The sequence below is a fragment of the Harpia harpyja genome, chromosome 16 (assembly GCF_026419915.1).
Source record: "Harpia harpyja isolate bHarHar1 chromosome 16, bHarHar1 primary haplotype, whole genome shotgun sequence".
Taxonomy (NCBI): domain Eukaryota; kingdom Metazoa; phylum Chordata; class Aves; order Accipitriformes; family Accipitridae; genus Harpia; species Harpia harpyja.
Window position 1 is genome coordinate 15,332,969 of NC_068955.1, and position 15,580 is coordinate 15,348,548.

At 54.6% G+C, this 15,580-nt stretch overlaps 1 protein-coding gene across 2 annotated transcripts; it reads right to left on the reverse strand.

The window, feature by feature from the left end:
• Positions 1 to 5,941: 5,941 nt before the first annotated feature.
• On the reverse strand, positions 5,942 to 13,714 carry LOC128152973 (cytosolic 5'-nucleotidase 1A-like). 2 transcript variants are annotated; one of them, XM_052811765.1, is made up of 7 exons: positions 13,402 to 13,714; positions 11,581 to 11,638; positions 10,688 to 10,855; positions 10,179 to 10,308; positions 9,498 to 9,620; positions 8,223 to 8,401; positions 5,942 to 7,674 (listed from the first exon to the last, which is right to left on the reverse strand). In XM_052811765.1, exons 2-7 carry the CDS (start codon positions 11,623 to 11,625, stop codon positions 7,372 to 7,374), a joined length of 948 nt encoding a protein of 315 aa, XP_052667725.1. In that variant the 5' UTR covers positions 11,626 to 11,638; positions 13,402 to 13,714; the 3' UTR covers positions 5,942 to 7,371. The 2 variants fall into 2 exon arrangements, with proteins under 2 accessions (XP_052667725.1, XP_052667726.1); XM_052811766.1 differs by lacking the exons at positions 11,581 to 11,638; positions 13,402 to 13,714 and adding an exon at positions 10,946 to 11,155.
• Positions 13,715 to 15,580: the final 1,866 nt, after the last annotated feature.

The window sequence follows — 15,580 nt, forward strand, 5'->3', positions numbered from 1 at the left end:
TCCAGTCCAGCCAGTCTCTCCCAGCATCTCGTGGCTACAGAGCGGGCTCTGGCGTGCAGGGATGGGCTGGTGAGGACAGCACACCATGCCAGCCCTGTACCATCACACGGTGCAGAGCAAAGTCCTTCAGCAGGGTCAAGCAGTCTGGACCCAGTCTGTGTCTGTTTTTTTAATTCTAAGGGATTAAGGGCAAGCTTTGCTGTTAGCAAAGTTGTTATGAACAAGCCTTAGCTTGGGCTTCGTGGTAGCAGGGCTTGTGTCTGCATCCAGAGCTGCTCTCATACCAACACAAGAGAATCGCTGCTTTTAGACATACTTCTCTAAGCAACTTACGTGTCCATCGCACCGGTCAGCCCAGACGCTTCCCAATGGTTTATTGGGAAAAAGGGAGGACGGGGCTGTGTCAGGGAATGTTACGATACTGATCCTTTCCTGAATGCTCACAGGCTGGGAAAAGGATGGGGGGCTTATCTCCAGGGTGTTTAATTTGGCTCCAGCCCTTGGCACCAGTGGTTTTGGAGCTGACATCACTGTGCTTGCGTGCTGGGGGACCAGTGGGCCCAGCAAGGAGCCAGGATTTCTGCATTTGGGCTCCCTCAACACCTCTGTGGGATGTTTGCCCTGATGTCAAAGCCTTGAGAGGTACAGCGGGGATGTTTAACCAGGAGGTGGGAGCACGTCTGGGTATTTATAGGCTGGGACCATGAGAGTTGCACCATGTTATCTTCAAAAGATAGACTGGCATGAGCCTGGCCTTAGGGGTTTTTACACATTTTTCCTTGCTTGTGGAGCAAGAACCTGAGTGCCGCAGCTGAGGTGTCTGGAGCAGGCAGGGATGTGCAAGAGATGGTCAAGGGACCTGTCCCTCCTTGCTGCCATTTTCAGCACGGTGGATGAACCCCTTTCCTTCAGGTCTGTCTCCCTGGCCCCCCGTATCTCCCCAGCTCTGGTGGGTGAGCCAGAACGCTGTACCCCGTGGCCATGGCCCTGGGTGTGGGGGGACGCGCTCCTAAGAGTGGGTCACGCTTTCGCAACCTCAATCCCTGCCAGAGAGGATTCCCAAAGGTGGGGGGGGGCTCGAATGACTCAGCCCCAGCGGCTCCCGCGGGGAGGAGGACCCTGGCCCCAGGAGATTGGGGTCCTCTCCGCGGGTGATGCCAGGCTGTCCCACCTGTGCTTTGCCACACGGCCACGGACCTGATGCTGCTTAGTTTCAAACTCTTTATTTTTGAGGGGGCTCTAGCAGCTCCCCCACCTGCAGTCTGGCAGCACTCTGTCAAGGATGCTATGGTGGCGTCTTTCTCCTTACACATGGCTGTGCGTTTGCCTTCACCCTTTCCTTGATTTTTTTTTTTTAAATTTATTTATCACAGTGGTAGCCAATGCCCTGAACTGCAATGACATAATGGGCAAGGAAAGCTTCGGTTCAGAAATGCCGATTATTTTTTGGCCAAGAGGTGTCAAATGCAAAGCTGCAGGTGGGATTTCTAGAGGACAAACATCTTCTTTAAATTCAGAAAAACGGGTTCAGGATTTTGCAGCTTGTTGCTAAAGGATAAAAGAGAATTATTCCTTGGTTTGAACTGAGCAGAGCCTACAGGTGCACAAGCCTGGGCAGGTCTGGTTGCAAACACCCTGACTCCAACTCAAGGTCCTGGCGCCAGTGTGAGCTGCTGGATGCAGCTAATCAGCAGAGCCTGATTCACCAGCCCTGGGCCCCCGAGCGAAGCGGTGGTAACTTTTTCCTGGTGCAGTGCCAGGACCTCACCCACTCCCAATGCCATTTCCTAAACTGATGCACAATTTGCAAGGTGAGGGTACGTTTTCCAGTGGCACCGGCACATCCCAAATTATGTCCTTTTTCTGGGTGACACCCGCAAAAGCAAACCTGAAGGTGCTTTAGTAGCAGCTCCGGCTGATGGGAAACCTGGGAGCAGGGGAGGGGTTGCACTGAGCATGGCAAAGGGACTCATCCAGGCCGTGGCCACCATGTCCTAGCACTGTGGGCACTGGGGGAGGTGTCCTGGGCATCACGGGCAGTGACAATTCCCAGCCCATCGGTGCTGGCTGGCTGGGGCTGGTTTGGAGGCAGAGCTGGCCAGCAGCCTGCTTAAACATTTTTTGGCTTCCAGCATGGGCTGCAGTGACCTTGGGGAGATGCTAAGTGGAGTTGCAAAAGGCTTAGGCTGGGTGGTAATTGTTCCCTTGGTGTCTCTGACATAGCAAATCCTGATCCCGGTGGCGGGTGAGGGTGGCTTGCTGGCAGCTGGGTGGCATGGCTGGCTGTCACGATGGGCAGGAGCCCTGAGCATGGCTCCATCTCCATCAGGGCCGTTTGTAGCAGCCTGTGAGCATGGGGTGCTTTCACGCCAGTGGACCTTCTTCATCAGATCCTGCTCTTCCAGCCTTTCCCCTAGCTATTTAACAAAAAGAAAGGCTTTATGCAGCAAAATGCTTATGGTCTTTAAGCCTGTGAGCTGCCCTGGTGTCTTCACTAGGGCTTACCTGTACACCGCCTTGCCTCGCTGGGCTGCTGCCAAACTCGACATCGCCCGTCCCCATGCCCCACGCCCTCCGTGGCCCTGCCCAAATCCCCGCCGCCCCCACACCACCTGCGCGCACCTGACCCCGCTCGGCGTCGGACGTCCTTCCGCATCCCCCGGCCTTCCTCCCCCGCGGCCGGGGACACGCCTAGGACCCACCTCGGGGAGGATGGGACCTGCCTCACTCCGGCTGTCGGCCCCGTCCTCTCCTCGGGGCAGGGATCTCGTGGTGTTTGCCTCACCGGAGTTATTTTGCAGCAGGCTGAAATTGCCGGGGATGGGCAACAACAACCCCGGCAGGCGCTGGCAGCAGGCAGCGTGACCGGCGGCTGACGGGATGGGGTGGTAAGTGGCAACGATGGCATCAATTCATCGCCTCCCACGCCAGGATGTGATGGGGAGCACTGAGACCCGGCTCACCTCATCGCCCGCCTTGAGCAATCCCTGCTGCGTTCCCTGGGGCTGCACGAGCTTGACTTGGGGCAGGGGGGCTATCGGCTCGCCGGTGGGGTTTCCGTACACAATGCAAAGATGTGCCTCCAGCCACATACAAGCACGCCATCCATCTCATTTTCTTTGCCAGCACTAGATGTCATTTAATTATTTCCTTTAATTTCCAGCTGAAGCTGCCCTGAGAAGACCATCATTTATACAATCACATCTCCTCCATGTGACAAAGTACTGAAGCATTTGAGCCTTCTGGTCCTGGGAGAAGGGTGGGCTCAGAAAGGCGAGGGTCAACACCCCATGGTGACCCAAAGATTGGCTTAAAATTGCAATGTGTTTCCTTGGAGGGGGAGCAACCACCCAGCTTCCACTGGTGATTTGGTGAATCAATCCTGACCTCCTGGGGCGGTTGTTGCTGTATGAGTATGTCCATAAGGCTCTTAATTCCTACCTATTTATCGTTGCCTTTCTCCTAAGCTCCAGCTTCACTTGCTGCCGCAGCCAGCATTTTCCAACGTGCCTGCCTAGGGTTAAGATCTTGAACCCACGTTTAAGCACCTTGGCAAACGCAGTCTGTGGCTTTGCACACCCTCTCTTTGAGCTTCTGCACACAAAATACCCTGTTAATAATTATTTGCAGCGTGGGACTTGGTATGTCAGTCTCTCTGGCTGTGAACCCCTGAGTGTTTCCCAAGGAGCTCTGCCACCAGGGTGGCTTAGGGTTAAGGTTATGGTCAAAAATGTGAAGATGCTTTGCCCCGTGCTCGTGGCCAAAGGCACTTGTAGGTTATGGGTGGAGGGAGGTGTGGGAGCATCCCTGGCGGACACGGCAGCTGTGCCCGGGTCCTGCAGCCTCCAGCATCCTCTCCCACTGCAGCCAGGAGTCAATAAAGCTGAACTGCTTGGACACTGCCAATGCAGATGTCTGTTAGCAGCTAAATACCTGCCAATCTTCCCTCCCTGCAGCACCACCATTTCATAAAAAATTTTTTTCCCTCTCATAATGCTAAGTTGTTTTTTCTTCAGCATTGCAACCCTAAATTGGCTGGTGCAGTGAGTGGGGGATTAAGGGCACGCTCCTGGGCAAAGGTTTCCTGCAAACTCCTCAGGGCTGGCTGGCTGCAGCCTCTGATCCCTGGGGTCACGTGCCCCCCCCCCAAAAAAACCAAGGGCTGCTTGTTCGGCACCACTGGCAGGGCTGGGCTCAGTGGAAGAGGCAGCCAGCCTGCCTGTGGCTGAGCAGAGTGGGGGCATTGCCCGCTTCCCTCCCTGCACCGGGAGGGTGTCCTGGGATTGTCCCAAGCAGTGGTGGGTCAGCACCAGGGGGGACCCCGACACCAGGCAGCTTTGGCTGGGACAGCATGGGGTTGCTGGAAAGCAATGGTCAGAATCAAGTGGAGGTCCTCAGAGCCCCCTTTGCACCCATTCATTTTTTTTCCTGGAGTGGAAAGGTGTGAAACTCAGCAGTGCTCAAAGGGAGCCTGTCCCTGTGGGTGGCATGGCAGTGTGACCTGCTCTTGCCTTGCCCTGGCCTGCAAAATCTGAGATGGATATCAGAGAAGCATCCCATGACCAGCCCCAGCAGCTAAACCCCCTTTGGGCTGTAACAGCAGCAGGAGACCCCTGGGCACCAGCAACCCCTTGAAGGAGGGAGATTAAAATGCCTCAAAAAGCCAAGACCTGAGGAGTATCCACATCATTAATGAACTTATTACAGATGCCTCTAAGACAGAAACAACAAGTTTGCCCTTGCAGCAGGGGGTGGAAGTGGCAGTATTCCTTGCCAGAGGGTGGTTTTGATGCTCCATCTTCAGAACAGGGCAGAAAAGGGCAGGTTTTGATGCCACATCTTTGGAGTAGGAAAATAAAGGGCAGTTTTGATGCTATACGTTTAAGCCATGGCCTGAAGCAGCTGCCCTTGGCCCCATAGGATGCAACCCCACAAACCCTGAGTTTCCTTCCTTTTTTCCCATTTTGGGCATGTTTTGCCCTGTCATCCCCCACTGTGCTGACAGTGCTGGAGGAAGGCACGCGGCGCCTTCCCCCTGCCTCAGCAGCTCGTGCCCTGCGACGGCTCATGTGGGCCTGTCCGCACCACCCTTGACTCAGCTAATTCCCCCTCGCCCGAGGCATTGACCAAGCTCCTGCTGGCGCCATCCAGGCATTAGCAAAAGCGATGGGTTGGAGCGGCAGAGGATGTCCAGGTCCACCATCACTACCACCACTGGGTCCATGTCCCCACCACCAGTGGCCACCGAAGCATCTGCCCATGCATGGTGAGCAGGGCTGGAGATGGGTGCTTGGATCCCCGCACTGAGCCTGGTGGTATCTGACCTGCATAAAAGTGTGATGAACATCTGTACCTGCTTACCAGGCATGTTTTGTGCATCCCGTAATTAATGTTTGCTCAGCGATCAAGGCTGAGGGGTGCTTAGCGTTATTAGCAGATGATGAGTAGCTGACGTTGTTGATGTTGGTACCTCGAAACATCTAATTTCAGCATCTGGACTGAGCAAAAGGGCCAGAGGCCAGACTGCTGGTGCCAAGACCCTACTGGGCTTTGCGTCTTTGGAGGTGGCTTCCTACCACAGCCCTGCACATGGGCATCCCTGCCCTGCCCTGGCAGCCTCGAGTTTGGACCCACATGATGGCCACGGTGGCAGGGACAGGACCTGTGCTGGTGGCACAGTGCGGCCAGCAGCTCCTCTTGCTAGGGTGAGATGCGCAGAGCCCCCAAGCCCGGGGTAGCGAGAGCAGGCTTGGGGACACAGATGCAACTTCTTGCATGTTCAGGGGCCTAATCCAAAGCCCACAGATGGTTTCTTGTATATTTAACCCATCTTGATGCATGTGTATAAGACTGGATAAAAGAACTGAATGTCCGTAAAGGAGCACTGAATTATCCCAGCCCTCCTCCCACACTGCTGAGCACAGGCATGAGGGACAAGCACTCACACGGGGATGCTCATTTATTTATTTATTGGGGAGAAAAAATCATTGGTGAGAGCAATGCTTGTGAAGACTTTAAAAAAAATTACTTTCTGATTACACTGAGATTAAAAAAACTAAGCCACTGTCATCTTTATCTCCTCTGTCCATATTCCTGCTACCACCCAGCAGGCACTGCCCTGAGCAGCCAGTTTGTATTTTTTTATGAGGCTGTTCTGGGGAGCTCCCAGAGATTTGGGGTGCCGTGTCCCCAGGTGGCACAGTGGCCTCTAGTGGCAAATGCTCCCATCCAGCCCTGGGGAAAGAAACCTGCAAATGAATCTTGGGGGGCTGCTTGCTCTTCAGGAGAATTAGGAGCAGAGCCCAAATTGCCAGAGGAGAGGCAGCCCTGCACAGGGAGGTGGCTTGGTGCCAGGCAGGGTCCTGAGCACACCCTTGGACCCCATCTGCCCTAAGCAGCCACACCTGGGACCCCCACCCATGGCCCTGGAGACCCATTTAAGCTCAGGTCTGGGCACACAGTCCTGCCCTGGCCTCTGTGGTGCTGGCCTGCAGTCCTGGCCCCTTGATGGGTTGTGCTGTAGGCAGCCCAGCTCCGGTGCCCTCTCCTGGTGGGACGTTGGAGCTATGTGGCAGCTCTGTCTTCTGGCCGGACTTCAGAGCTGGGTTGCAGCCTTGTCCCTGTTCCATCTCCTGCAGCTCCAGAAGCTGAGTGTCCTATAAGTCTGAGTCTCCTAAGGGCACTCTGTGAGCAGCCTGCATGCCTAAGGAAAGGTGATTTGTGCTATAATCTCTTCTATAAGGGGGAATAGCTTGGGCTTTCTTTCTTCAACCTTGTCACCCATTTCTAAAAAGTTTGTAGGTCCTTTACAGCTTTGAAATCTTTTTTCCTCTGCTGAGTTTGGCTGGAGCTGCCTGAAGGACTTGCTGGCACATCAGCCTCCTCAGGAAACCAAGCTGAGTGTGTCTGGTGAGGCAGGGTCTTGAGGGCTTCCTTTGGGCAGAGGTCCTGGGAATAAATCTTGGAGCCTGTCTGAGCACAGCCAAAGCTAGCATTTTTAGTGCTTTGTTTCATGCTTCCTTTAGCTCATGTGTGGGGCAATAGTGTAATTTATTTCTTTGCAGAAAAGTCCCCAGGTCCTACAGGGCAGGTAGGTGTTAGTCCTCAGTGTCACAGCAAAGGTGTCCTTCCTTGCTGAAGCAGTTGCATCTTTTGGCTTTATCCTAAGACCTAAAGGACCTTGTATCAGGAGCAGAAATGAGCATCAAGTCTTGCCTGGTAGTCCGTGCCCTCATGCAATGCTCTCACCCCCTTTTCCTGAGGTTTGTTTGCTGCAGGTTAGGAAATCCTTCCCTTTCCACCAGAAGGTTTGCCTTCAACTGGCCCAGTCCCCTGTGCTGCTGGGAGAGAGGACTGCTGGCCTGCAGCCCATCAGCAGCAGGAGGGCACCCAGGCAGAGGGTACACCCACATTTTGAGCACCCTGGATGTTATGAAGCCCATCGTCAAAGAAAATGTGGGGCTGGATCTGGGCGAGGATGGGGCCCTTTGGAGCCCCGTCCATGAAGAAAGCCTCGTCGATGGCCAGACCCCATTCTCGGAGCGTCTTGATGGCTCGGATGCCCATGTCCCGGCCGCTGCGGGCAGTCACCAGGTAGGTGCGGATAGGGGATTTTTCCTGGCTGAACTTCTTGCGTATCTTCCCAAGGTGCATGGCAAAAGCCTTCAGGGGACCCTGAAAGCACAGCAAGACACTTGGGAGCGGGTGGGAAATAAAGACATCTACTCTGCTTGTACAAGCCACTTGTTCCTCTTTCAGGGTTTCTCAGGGATCTGCAGAGCACAGGGACACCTGTGGGGTGCAGGATTGGGCAATGCTGGGGCTGGTGCTGTGCACTGGGGTGCCTGGGAGGAAGATGAGCATTGTGGTGCTCATCCTAATCCCAAAATGACCAGGAAGGTACATTCCAGTGAGCAGTGCCTCTGGGTCTGAGTCCTGCAGGGATTTGCACAGCAAGAGGTCCCAGCCTGCAAAAGGTGATGTTGGGGGTAACCACAACCCTGGATATTTGGGAGCTGATGCTCACTTATAGGAGACAGGCCAGATCCATCTCCAGTGGGACGCCAGATCAGGCCCACACCAGGGACTGAGTGGTGGATGCAAAGGGAACCTTTAAGGATTTGAGCTTTTTTGGCTACTTGTGGAAAAGCCCTAGAGGGAGAGATGCTCATGGTAGGTGCAGAGCTTGTGGGTGCCCATGAAAAGTGAGGTGGCTTGCTCACCTCTCCCATGGGCACGGCCTCCATCGCCCTCTCATACTGCATTGCGCCCTCCAGCCCCTGCTCCCGGAAGACCTTGTCCGTCTCATCAGAGAAGAGCACAGCATCCCCGTCGAACACTACGCGGAGTGGGGTGCTGGGTGCCTGCACCTCCTGCTGGAAGATGAGTGCTGCGGAGACCCCTGCGAGACAGAACGAGGTGAGGCTCAGAAGGGACAAACCCTCCTGGGGGCATCTCGTGCATGGCCAGCTCCTCCCCGTGCCCTGTCCCACACTGCGGTGTCGGGGTCTCCAAGTCAGGGGGCTTTCTGTGGGGGTCAGCACCTTTCTAGGGCTGTGTTATCCCCCAATGGGACTGGACAAGAAAGCGCTGCTGATCAGAGACTGATGTCTGGAGAGATACCGAGGTCTGCTAAGAGGTGATGGGTGGTTGTGTAGGCATGAGCAGCCCTCCTCCTGGTGCTCGCTCACCCTGCCAAGCCTGGCTATAACGCCCAGTTTTAGCACTCCGTGCTGTGAGTAATAGGGACTGGCATCTCCGCTTGATTGGGGTAATTGGCTTAATTACAGGTCTCTTCCTACAAGTTGCTCCCTGCCCGCCCTCGTCTGTGGACCCAGGCCCCTGGATGAGAGACGCTTGTCAGAGCAATGATGCCCTTCAAGAAGGCTCCAGGAATGTGCTGCGTAGCAAAGGAAAGCCTAGGCTGCAGATGGCTTGCTCCTGAGCTTGAAGGGCCTTGGCCAGCTGATGTGCTCATACTGGCGCAAATTAATAAGGAGGTGATTAACCCCATTAAAGCTGTTGGGCAGACTGCACTCCCTCCAATCCAGGTCAAGCATGTGCTTACACCTATCACTGAGCACATAGTAACTCTGCATGTACCAAGAAAGCAAATTTCTATAGCATCCTCACAAAGCCCTGGGAATCGTCAGTGCTCTCTCATTGATCCAGGGAGCAGCCATGGGCAGCATCTTTGGTTAGAAAGGCTTAAATGTCAGGCAGGGAATGACCAGCCCATGGTAGAAGTACAGCCAGAATTATGCATAAAGCACTCAGTGACTTGTGAAGGCATCTGAGAAACCCTGGTGTGTTTGCAGGCTACTCGTGGGGACAGAAGAGGAGATTGAACTGTTCAGGACTGTACTGGCAATCAATGTGCCATTCACTCCCTTGCCATTCACCTGTGAGTGCATGGGCTCTGGCACTGCCTCTTGGTACTGAGCTGCTTGGGAAAAGTGTGGTGGGTTTGTGGATGTGAGATGGAGGGGAGAACTCACCTCTCCGGAGGGCATTGCAGACATCTGTCCTGTCAGCTGAGAGGAAGAGCTTGACCCCGTGGGACTTGAGGTACTGTGTGGAGTCCTCGTCGCTGACGAAGCAGAACTTGGAGATCTCCAGGCCTTTGGGTCAAGGGATGTGAGCAAAGTCTGTTATGGGGCAACATCCTCCTCGCAGCACCCCCCTTCACTCCCTGGGTCTCGGCATGCTTTGCTGCAGAGCTCAGGGCAATTAATTTCCCAGTGCTGTGTGGGGAACCCACCTATGTTCTTGCTGCATCTTCTTGCCCTGTTGTTCCTACAAAACTGCAGAGTGCAGTTAAATATTCCCTTCATACCACCCTTAAATGAGCCTTCCTGAAAGCCCTCTGGGATTTATTTATTTATTAAGAACTCTGTTTCTTTAGTAGTTGCCCGAGGATGCCCAGGCTGTGCAAAATGCTGCCAGACCCTCTGATGCAAAGGGAGCTGGGCTCTGCCAAGGAACCTGTACCCTGGGTGTGCTCCAGCATACTGGGCAAGCTGCATGGGGCTGGCAGGATTTGGGCTTGTTTCCAAAATAACCCCTTCCCCTTCTATCCCCTGGGTCTGTATTTGCCAGTGATGCTCCACTGTGGTGCCTTATCTGCTTCACAGTCTCCCAGGGTAAAGTGTGCACCCCCTGGGATGGGTTCCCCTTACCGTAGTGTTTGGTGCTGTTGATGATGCGCACACCGCTCTCTGGGCTGTTGTTGGAGAGCACCAGGATGTCAAAGAGGTCCTTCTCTGCTGGGGTGCTCTCCAGGATCTTCTCATTCACATACTGCACTGCCTGCCAGGAGAAGAGGAGACTCTTTTGGAGGGGCATGACTGCAATGGCTTTGCCAGGTGTCTTTTGCAGTTAAGGTTTGTCATTTGTGCTGCATCTGTCAGCTATGGCAAGGCTAGCATGTTATGGAGAGCCAGAGCAAGCAACCATCCTGCAAAAGCCACTGCCAAGAGGGCAGGGAGCAGGATACCCCACCAAGGGGGAGGTGGACATGTGGGACTGGTGAGGAGCACAGATCTCGATGCCCTGCAATGAGGCCAAGAAGCCAGGCCAGGCATATCTGCACCACGTGATGGGAGTTGAGACCTAAAGCTGGAAAAGCTGAAGTTTCACCCCATCCTGTGAGTGTCTGCATGTGCCCCTGGCCAAGTGTGGGCCTCACCTGGATGAAGGCAAAGGCCGTGCCTGGTGGCAGGGGCTTGTCCTGGTTGGCCTGCTGGTGCCTTATGTATTCCTCCTTGCCCTTCTCCAGGTAGAGCTTGTGCTCCTCCTCCAGGTTGAAGATGGCTCTGGTGGTCACTGCAATGACCAGTGCCTTGCTGGGGTCTTTCTGCAGGACAAGGAAGTAAGAGGGGTTGGGGGACAGCAAAGCAGGAGCTTGGGGAGGGGGGTGAGCAGGGGGACATGGGGGTCTACTGACCCGGGTGGTGGGGTTGGGTGTTGGAGGCATCACCCATGCGTCACAGTTCCTGATGCCAGAGGACCTTTGGAGAAGAGGTACCAAGCACAGTCTTCATCTTCAGGCCACCAAGGATGGGGCAGGCAGTTGTGAAACCCTAACCTGTCTGGTAAGTGCCATATGCTCTGAGGACAGCTCACACCAGAGGGGATTGCTTCATAATTTTGCTGTTTGTGGGCACAGCACAGCCGTAGTAATCTGTTTGTGCTGAGCTGGGCACTGCTGGGTTTCTCCGCACATACTGGTGGTTTTATTCTTCATTTGTGTCTGTTCTGGGGAGTCTAATAAAGACTCTACGTATGAATGGAAGCTGCTGCTTTCTCCCTGGCAGCTCCAAAATTTAAGTGTGAGTGAATGCACCTGTCCTGTCCATGCAAGTGGACGTTCAGCCCTGCAACCTCTTCCCATGTGGAAATCACACAGACCTCACTGGTACCAGTGTCCAGCAGCCCTGGGACAGGCCACTTCTGCTGAAACCTAGGCAGAAGCAATTCAGGCCACCACAGCTCTGATTTGTGGTGTGTCCTCTCCTGTGGTGGCATTTCAAAACTTGCTTTAGAAATAATAGGATGCACGTTTTGTAATGAACATTTTACCTGTTTCACATTGGTGTTTATGACTGTGCTTTCAGGCTCCGCCATCTTCAACTTTCAGCTTCAAAGAGAAAATATACAATTAAACTGATACTTTATAATATAGCCGATCTAGAGGGGGAAAGAGTGGAAAAGAGATGGGGGACATCCTGCCCACCAAGTGGAGCAGCCCAAATGAACCAGCTTCTGCTGACAACAGCTCTGCTTTTAGAAAACCTGGTCTAATAGTTCCAATTAAATATGATGGAAAAGTGGGTTTTCAACCACAGATCACTGCTTCCCCCCAAGAGTATTTTTCTCTGGGGAGAACTGTTGAAAGCAGTTGGAGAGCTCTTTTCCCAGAAAAATAAATCTGTCTTTAAAAGCCAAAATACGTCAGGTGTTATGGGTAGGCTTCTAGTGCCTTATTGCCTTTCTTGCTACTTTTGCTTGAATGGTGAATTTGTATCCACAAATAAGCAAGCTGACTGCATGAGCAGCTCATTTGCAGCTGTAAAAGGCCTGAGTAAGAGATGTGTGGTGAGGGCTTGGGTGCAGGATGGGATCCCCCTGATGGGACTGGTCTGCCCCTCCACAGTGCTGTGAGCCAGCCAGCCCCTATGCTGAAGGTCTAGGTGCAGGCTGTGCTAACCCAGGTCTGGCAGATGAAAGTCTTGGGGGGGGGGGGGGGGGGGCGTGTTACATGGTCTGCCTGTGCCTAGCAGCTGAATCATAAATCTCATTTATATTTGTGCACCCAGGTCCTGTGGTTTCTGTAACCACCATGCTATACGCTTCACTTCTATGCACCAGTCAGTGTCAGAAGTGGACCTTCAGGATTCAGCCTGTGGGATGGGAACAGTTCCCATTCCCGCCAAGGGGGATTCCATGGGGGTTATTTCTACCCAGCAGCTCCTACAAGTATGCTGCGGGGTTTCTCTGGAGAGCTGAGGCACCAATGACTGCTCTACACAGATGTGCTGGGCATGGCAAGGGCATTAAAACCTCATTTATCAGTTCATGCCCTACCTGATTACTGGGTTGGGGGGTGGTGTAAGCATAGACCAAAGTCAGCATGCAGTATAAAGGGCAAGTCGGGGTCTCCAGGGGGACCTTTCTTTTGCCCCAATTTTCTTGTAATTAATTTTTATTATTCAGGGACTGCAAAGCGTTGCCTGGGCTGGTAGGAAATGCACTTGGCTGATGCCAGCCCTGACAGCCAGAGCCCTGCCATGTGGGGTTCGATGCTTGCATATGCACTCCCTGACTGCCCTCGGGGTGGAAAGCCATGCTGGCAGGGCTGCTTTCCCCAGCTGCTGTGTGCCTGGAAAGCCAGGAGATGCTGAACATCCCTCTGCTTCCTCTACCCATACCCCATGCTGGAAAGGAGTCTCTTCCCAGAGAGCAGGGAAGAGGGTGGCAACCTCCAGCCCAGCTGAGCAGGGAGAAGCTTTCCTCTGATAGAATTTCAGCCAAGTACTTTTCTGCAAGTGAAAGTTAAATGAGAGGAGGCAAGGGAGCTGAGCAGCCCTTCCTGGAGGGAGAACACCACCTCTAATTTCTGCTCTATTCTTCCAAGTGCTGCAAACCAAGCCTGACTTCTCCTTTCCATCTACCTGCCTCTAATAACTGCAGTATTGTTTAGATACAGATATGCATATATGCACACGCACACATCTCTGCTGCGAGCACCCCCCATGCACACAATGTCAGACTCATAGGAAAGCGTTTCAGGCAGATGCTTGCTGGTCCCCGTAACTCATCCTACAGCTGTGCAACATGGAGCAGATATTACCCCCACTGCACACAGCCAGGATTTTGCTAGAGACCAAAGCCCAAACTCACCGTGAGTGCTGCCTCTGCTCCCCGGCGCAGCCTGTCCAGCAGCAGCATCGAAACTTTGCCCAAGATGCTGCTGTTTATATTTCCCCCTCCCCGTGCTGGCAGGAAGCAGACAGGAGCCAGGATGGGGTGCAGCTCCGCTCCCCGGCGTGCTGGGATTTGTAGGCAGCTGCGTGGGTTGGCGACGTGCCCGGGCCAGACTGCATTTCCCAGCCGGCACAGCACAGGCGGCTCACGGTCACCCAGGCCTGGCCTTAGCCATGGCCACGGCCACGCTCTGGGGAAGGGGCTCAACCCTGGTCCTGCTTTTTGGGCTCTCTTGGAGCTTGTGCTCAGTCGCTGCTCGCTGCCCTCAAGTGCTGCAGCGATGTCTATTTTTGTAGCCAGGGTATTTATAGTGTGCCTCCAGACCTCTCATTTCCCAGCCCTTGAATGCATAATGGTTGTGGTTTTGACCGAAAATATAGGGGTACCTGTTCAAGAGCAGCTTGCAGCATGTCCAGGCAGATGCAGGGAGCTGGGCCAGGGAGAAAGGCTGGTGCAGAGGGTGGCAGGGTGCAGCAGGGGCTCACCACATTTGCAATTTTACTGTCACGTTTTTGGGTCCCTTTTCCCTTCTTTTCTGAAAGCTGCCTCTTACACACCACCCTGAGCAGGGGTGATTTTGGGGCTGGGATCTTGCTTTTTCAGGTGGGCTGTGCAGCACCCAGCCCTGCAAGGCTCATGCTGCTGGGGTATTTCAACATCCTCTTTCTGCCCAAGAGTGAGATTGGGGGTGGGGGGCTGACACAGAGGAGCGGCTGCCATCCTGCAGCTTTTCCCTTGCCCAGCCAGGGCATGTCCCTGCCCCGCCGCTGGAAGATGGCCCAGAGCAGCAGCCTCCCCCAGCCTGGCTCCTGCCCAAGGAGACCAAACTCACTTGCATTAAGGCCAAGCAGCTGTCCCCCCGAGCGGCACCAGATTATTACCAGCATCACCAAATCTCCTTCCAAAGTGTGGGCTGCAGCTGGGGTCCTGTGCAGCTTGGCTTCTCTAAGATGCTTGTCTCTAGCAAACAGCCTGTCGAAAAGGCTACTGATATGCTCAGCTTTCAGCATGCATATGCAGCCCCCCTTTTCCTGACTGATTTTATTGGGCATGTTCCCTTTCCCCTGTGCCCCTTATGCATTTCTCCTGTGCATCCTCCGGGACTGCCAGCTTAGAGCAAAAAGTGTTTGGCATCTATGTTTCCCCCCTCTAGAGGTTTCCTGCAGCACCATTCCCACAGCACCTCCTGTTCCTGGAGATGGTGCTTCTCTGGGCGGCAGGAGTGCAGGGTGCTTGTGAGTGGGGCCATGTTTCGGGTGGCCGAGGGGCAGCCCCAGTACCTCTCCTGTGGCCAGATGCTCGGTGTAGCAACGCCTCAGTGGCCATGTGAAAATCTGGCAGGACCGGTGAGCCAGGGTGGCCAGGCAGAGCTGGGACGGGTCTGGTTTCCGCGGCCTCTCCCCCCATGTCTGTGTCAGCCGTCGGGCACCGGCGGTACCGCTCCCTGCTTCCGGCACCGCCCCAAATTTCCACAGTAACCAGGCACGTTTTGGGCTGACTTGCTGAATTGGCAGCAAGAGAAGAAGTGTGCAAGCATAAATTTAATGCGACAGGGATGCCGGTGAAATCGCTCCTGGCTGTGTGCCTGGTGCTGCTCCCGTTGACACTGAGGGATGGAACCACCCAAGCAATATCCCCTCGCCCTGCCTGTCCTCCCTGCCGCTTTGGAGCGGAGCATCCCCGTTCATCCCCATTGCCGCACGCACTTCCCGGGCCCTCGCATGGTGCAATAAACCACGGTACGCCCCTCTGGGCCAACAAGCTGGGCTCCCCAAGTGCAGGGCTCACCAGGGATGGATGCAGCCGTGCACCCGTCCCCTTGCAAGCATCTGTCCCCTCGCACTAAGTGCCTGCAGCCACGCTGTCCAGCCCAGCATCGCTGCAGGGATAACTTGGAGAAGTGAATTTGCGGGGGCACAGAGCCAGGCAGCGATGCCCACTGGCTTCTCGCAGGCAGGAGGGCAGGTTTTGCTTCCTGGTCTGGCAGGGAGTTCCCCGCTGGCTTTTCACCTGCACGAGCACCGCTTGGGTCAGTGGCGAGGTGGGGCTGACGGAGCTGCTGGGGCTGCCTGGTTCCTGGGCTGGCAAAGCAGAC

Excerpts from the sequence above, each read along its gene's own strand:
- LOC128152973 (XM_052811765.1), bottom strand. The coding sequence starts at position 11,625 with ATGGCGGAGCCTGAAAGCACAGTCATAAACACCAATGTGAAACAG. Across the intron at positions 10,856-11,580 it reads TAAACACCAATGTGAAACAG|AAAGACCCCAGCAAGGCACT; the intron begins GTAAAATGTTCA and ends CTTGTCCTGCAG. Across the intron at positions 9,621-10,178 it reads CAACAGCACCAAACACTACG|GCCTGGAGATCTCCAAGTTC; the intron begins GTAAGGGGAACC and ends CTTGACCCAAAG.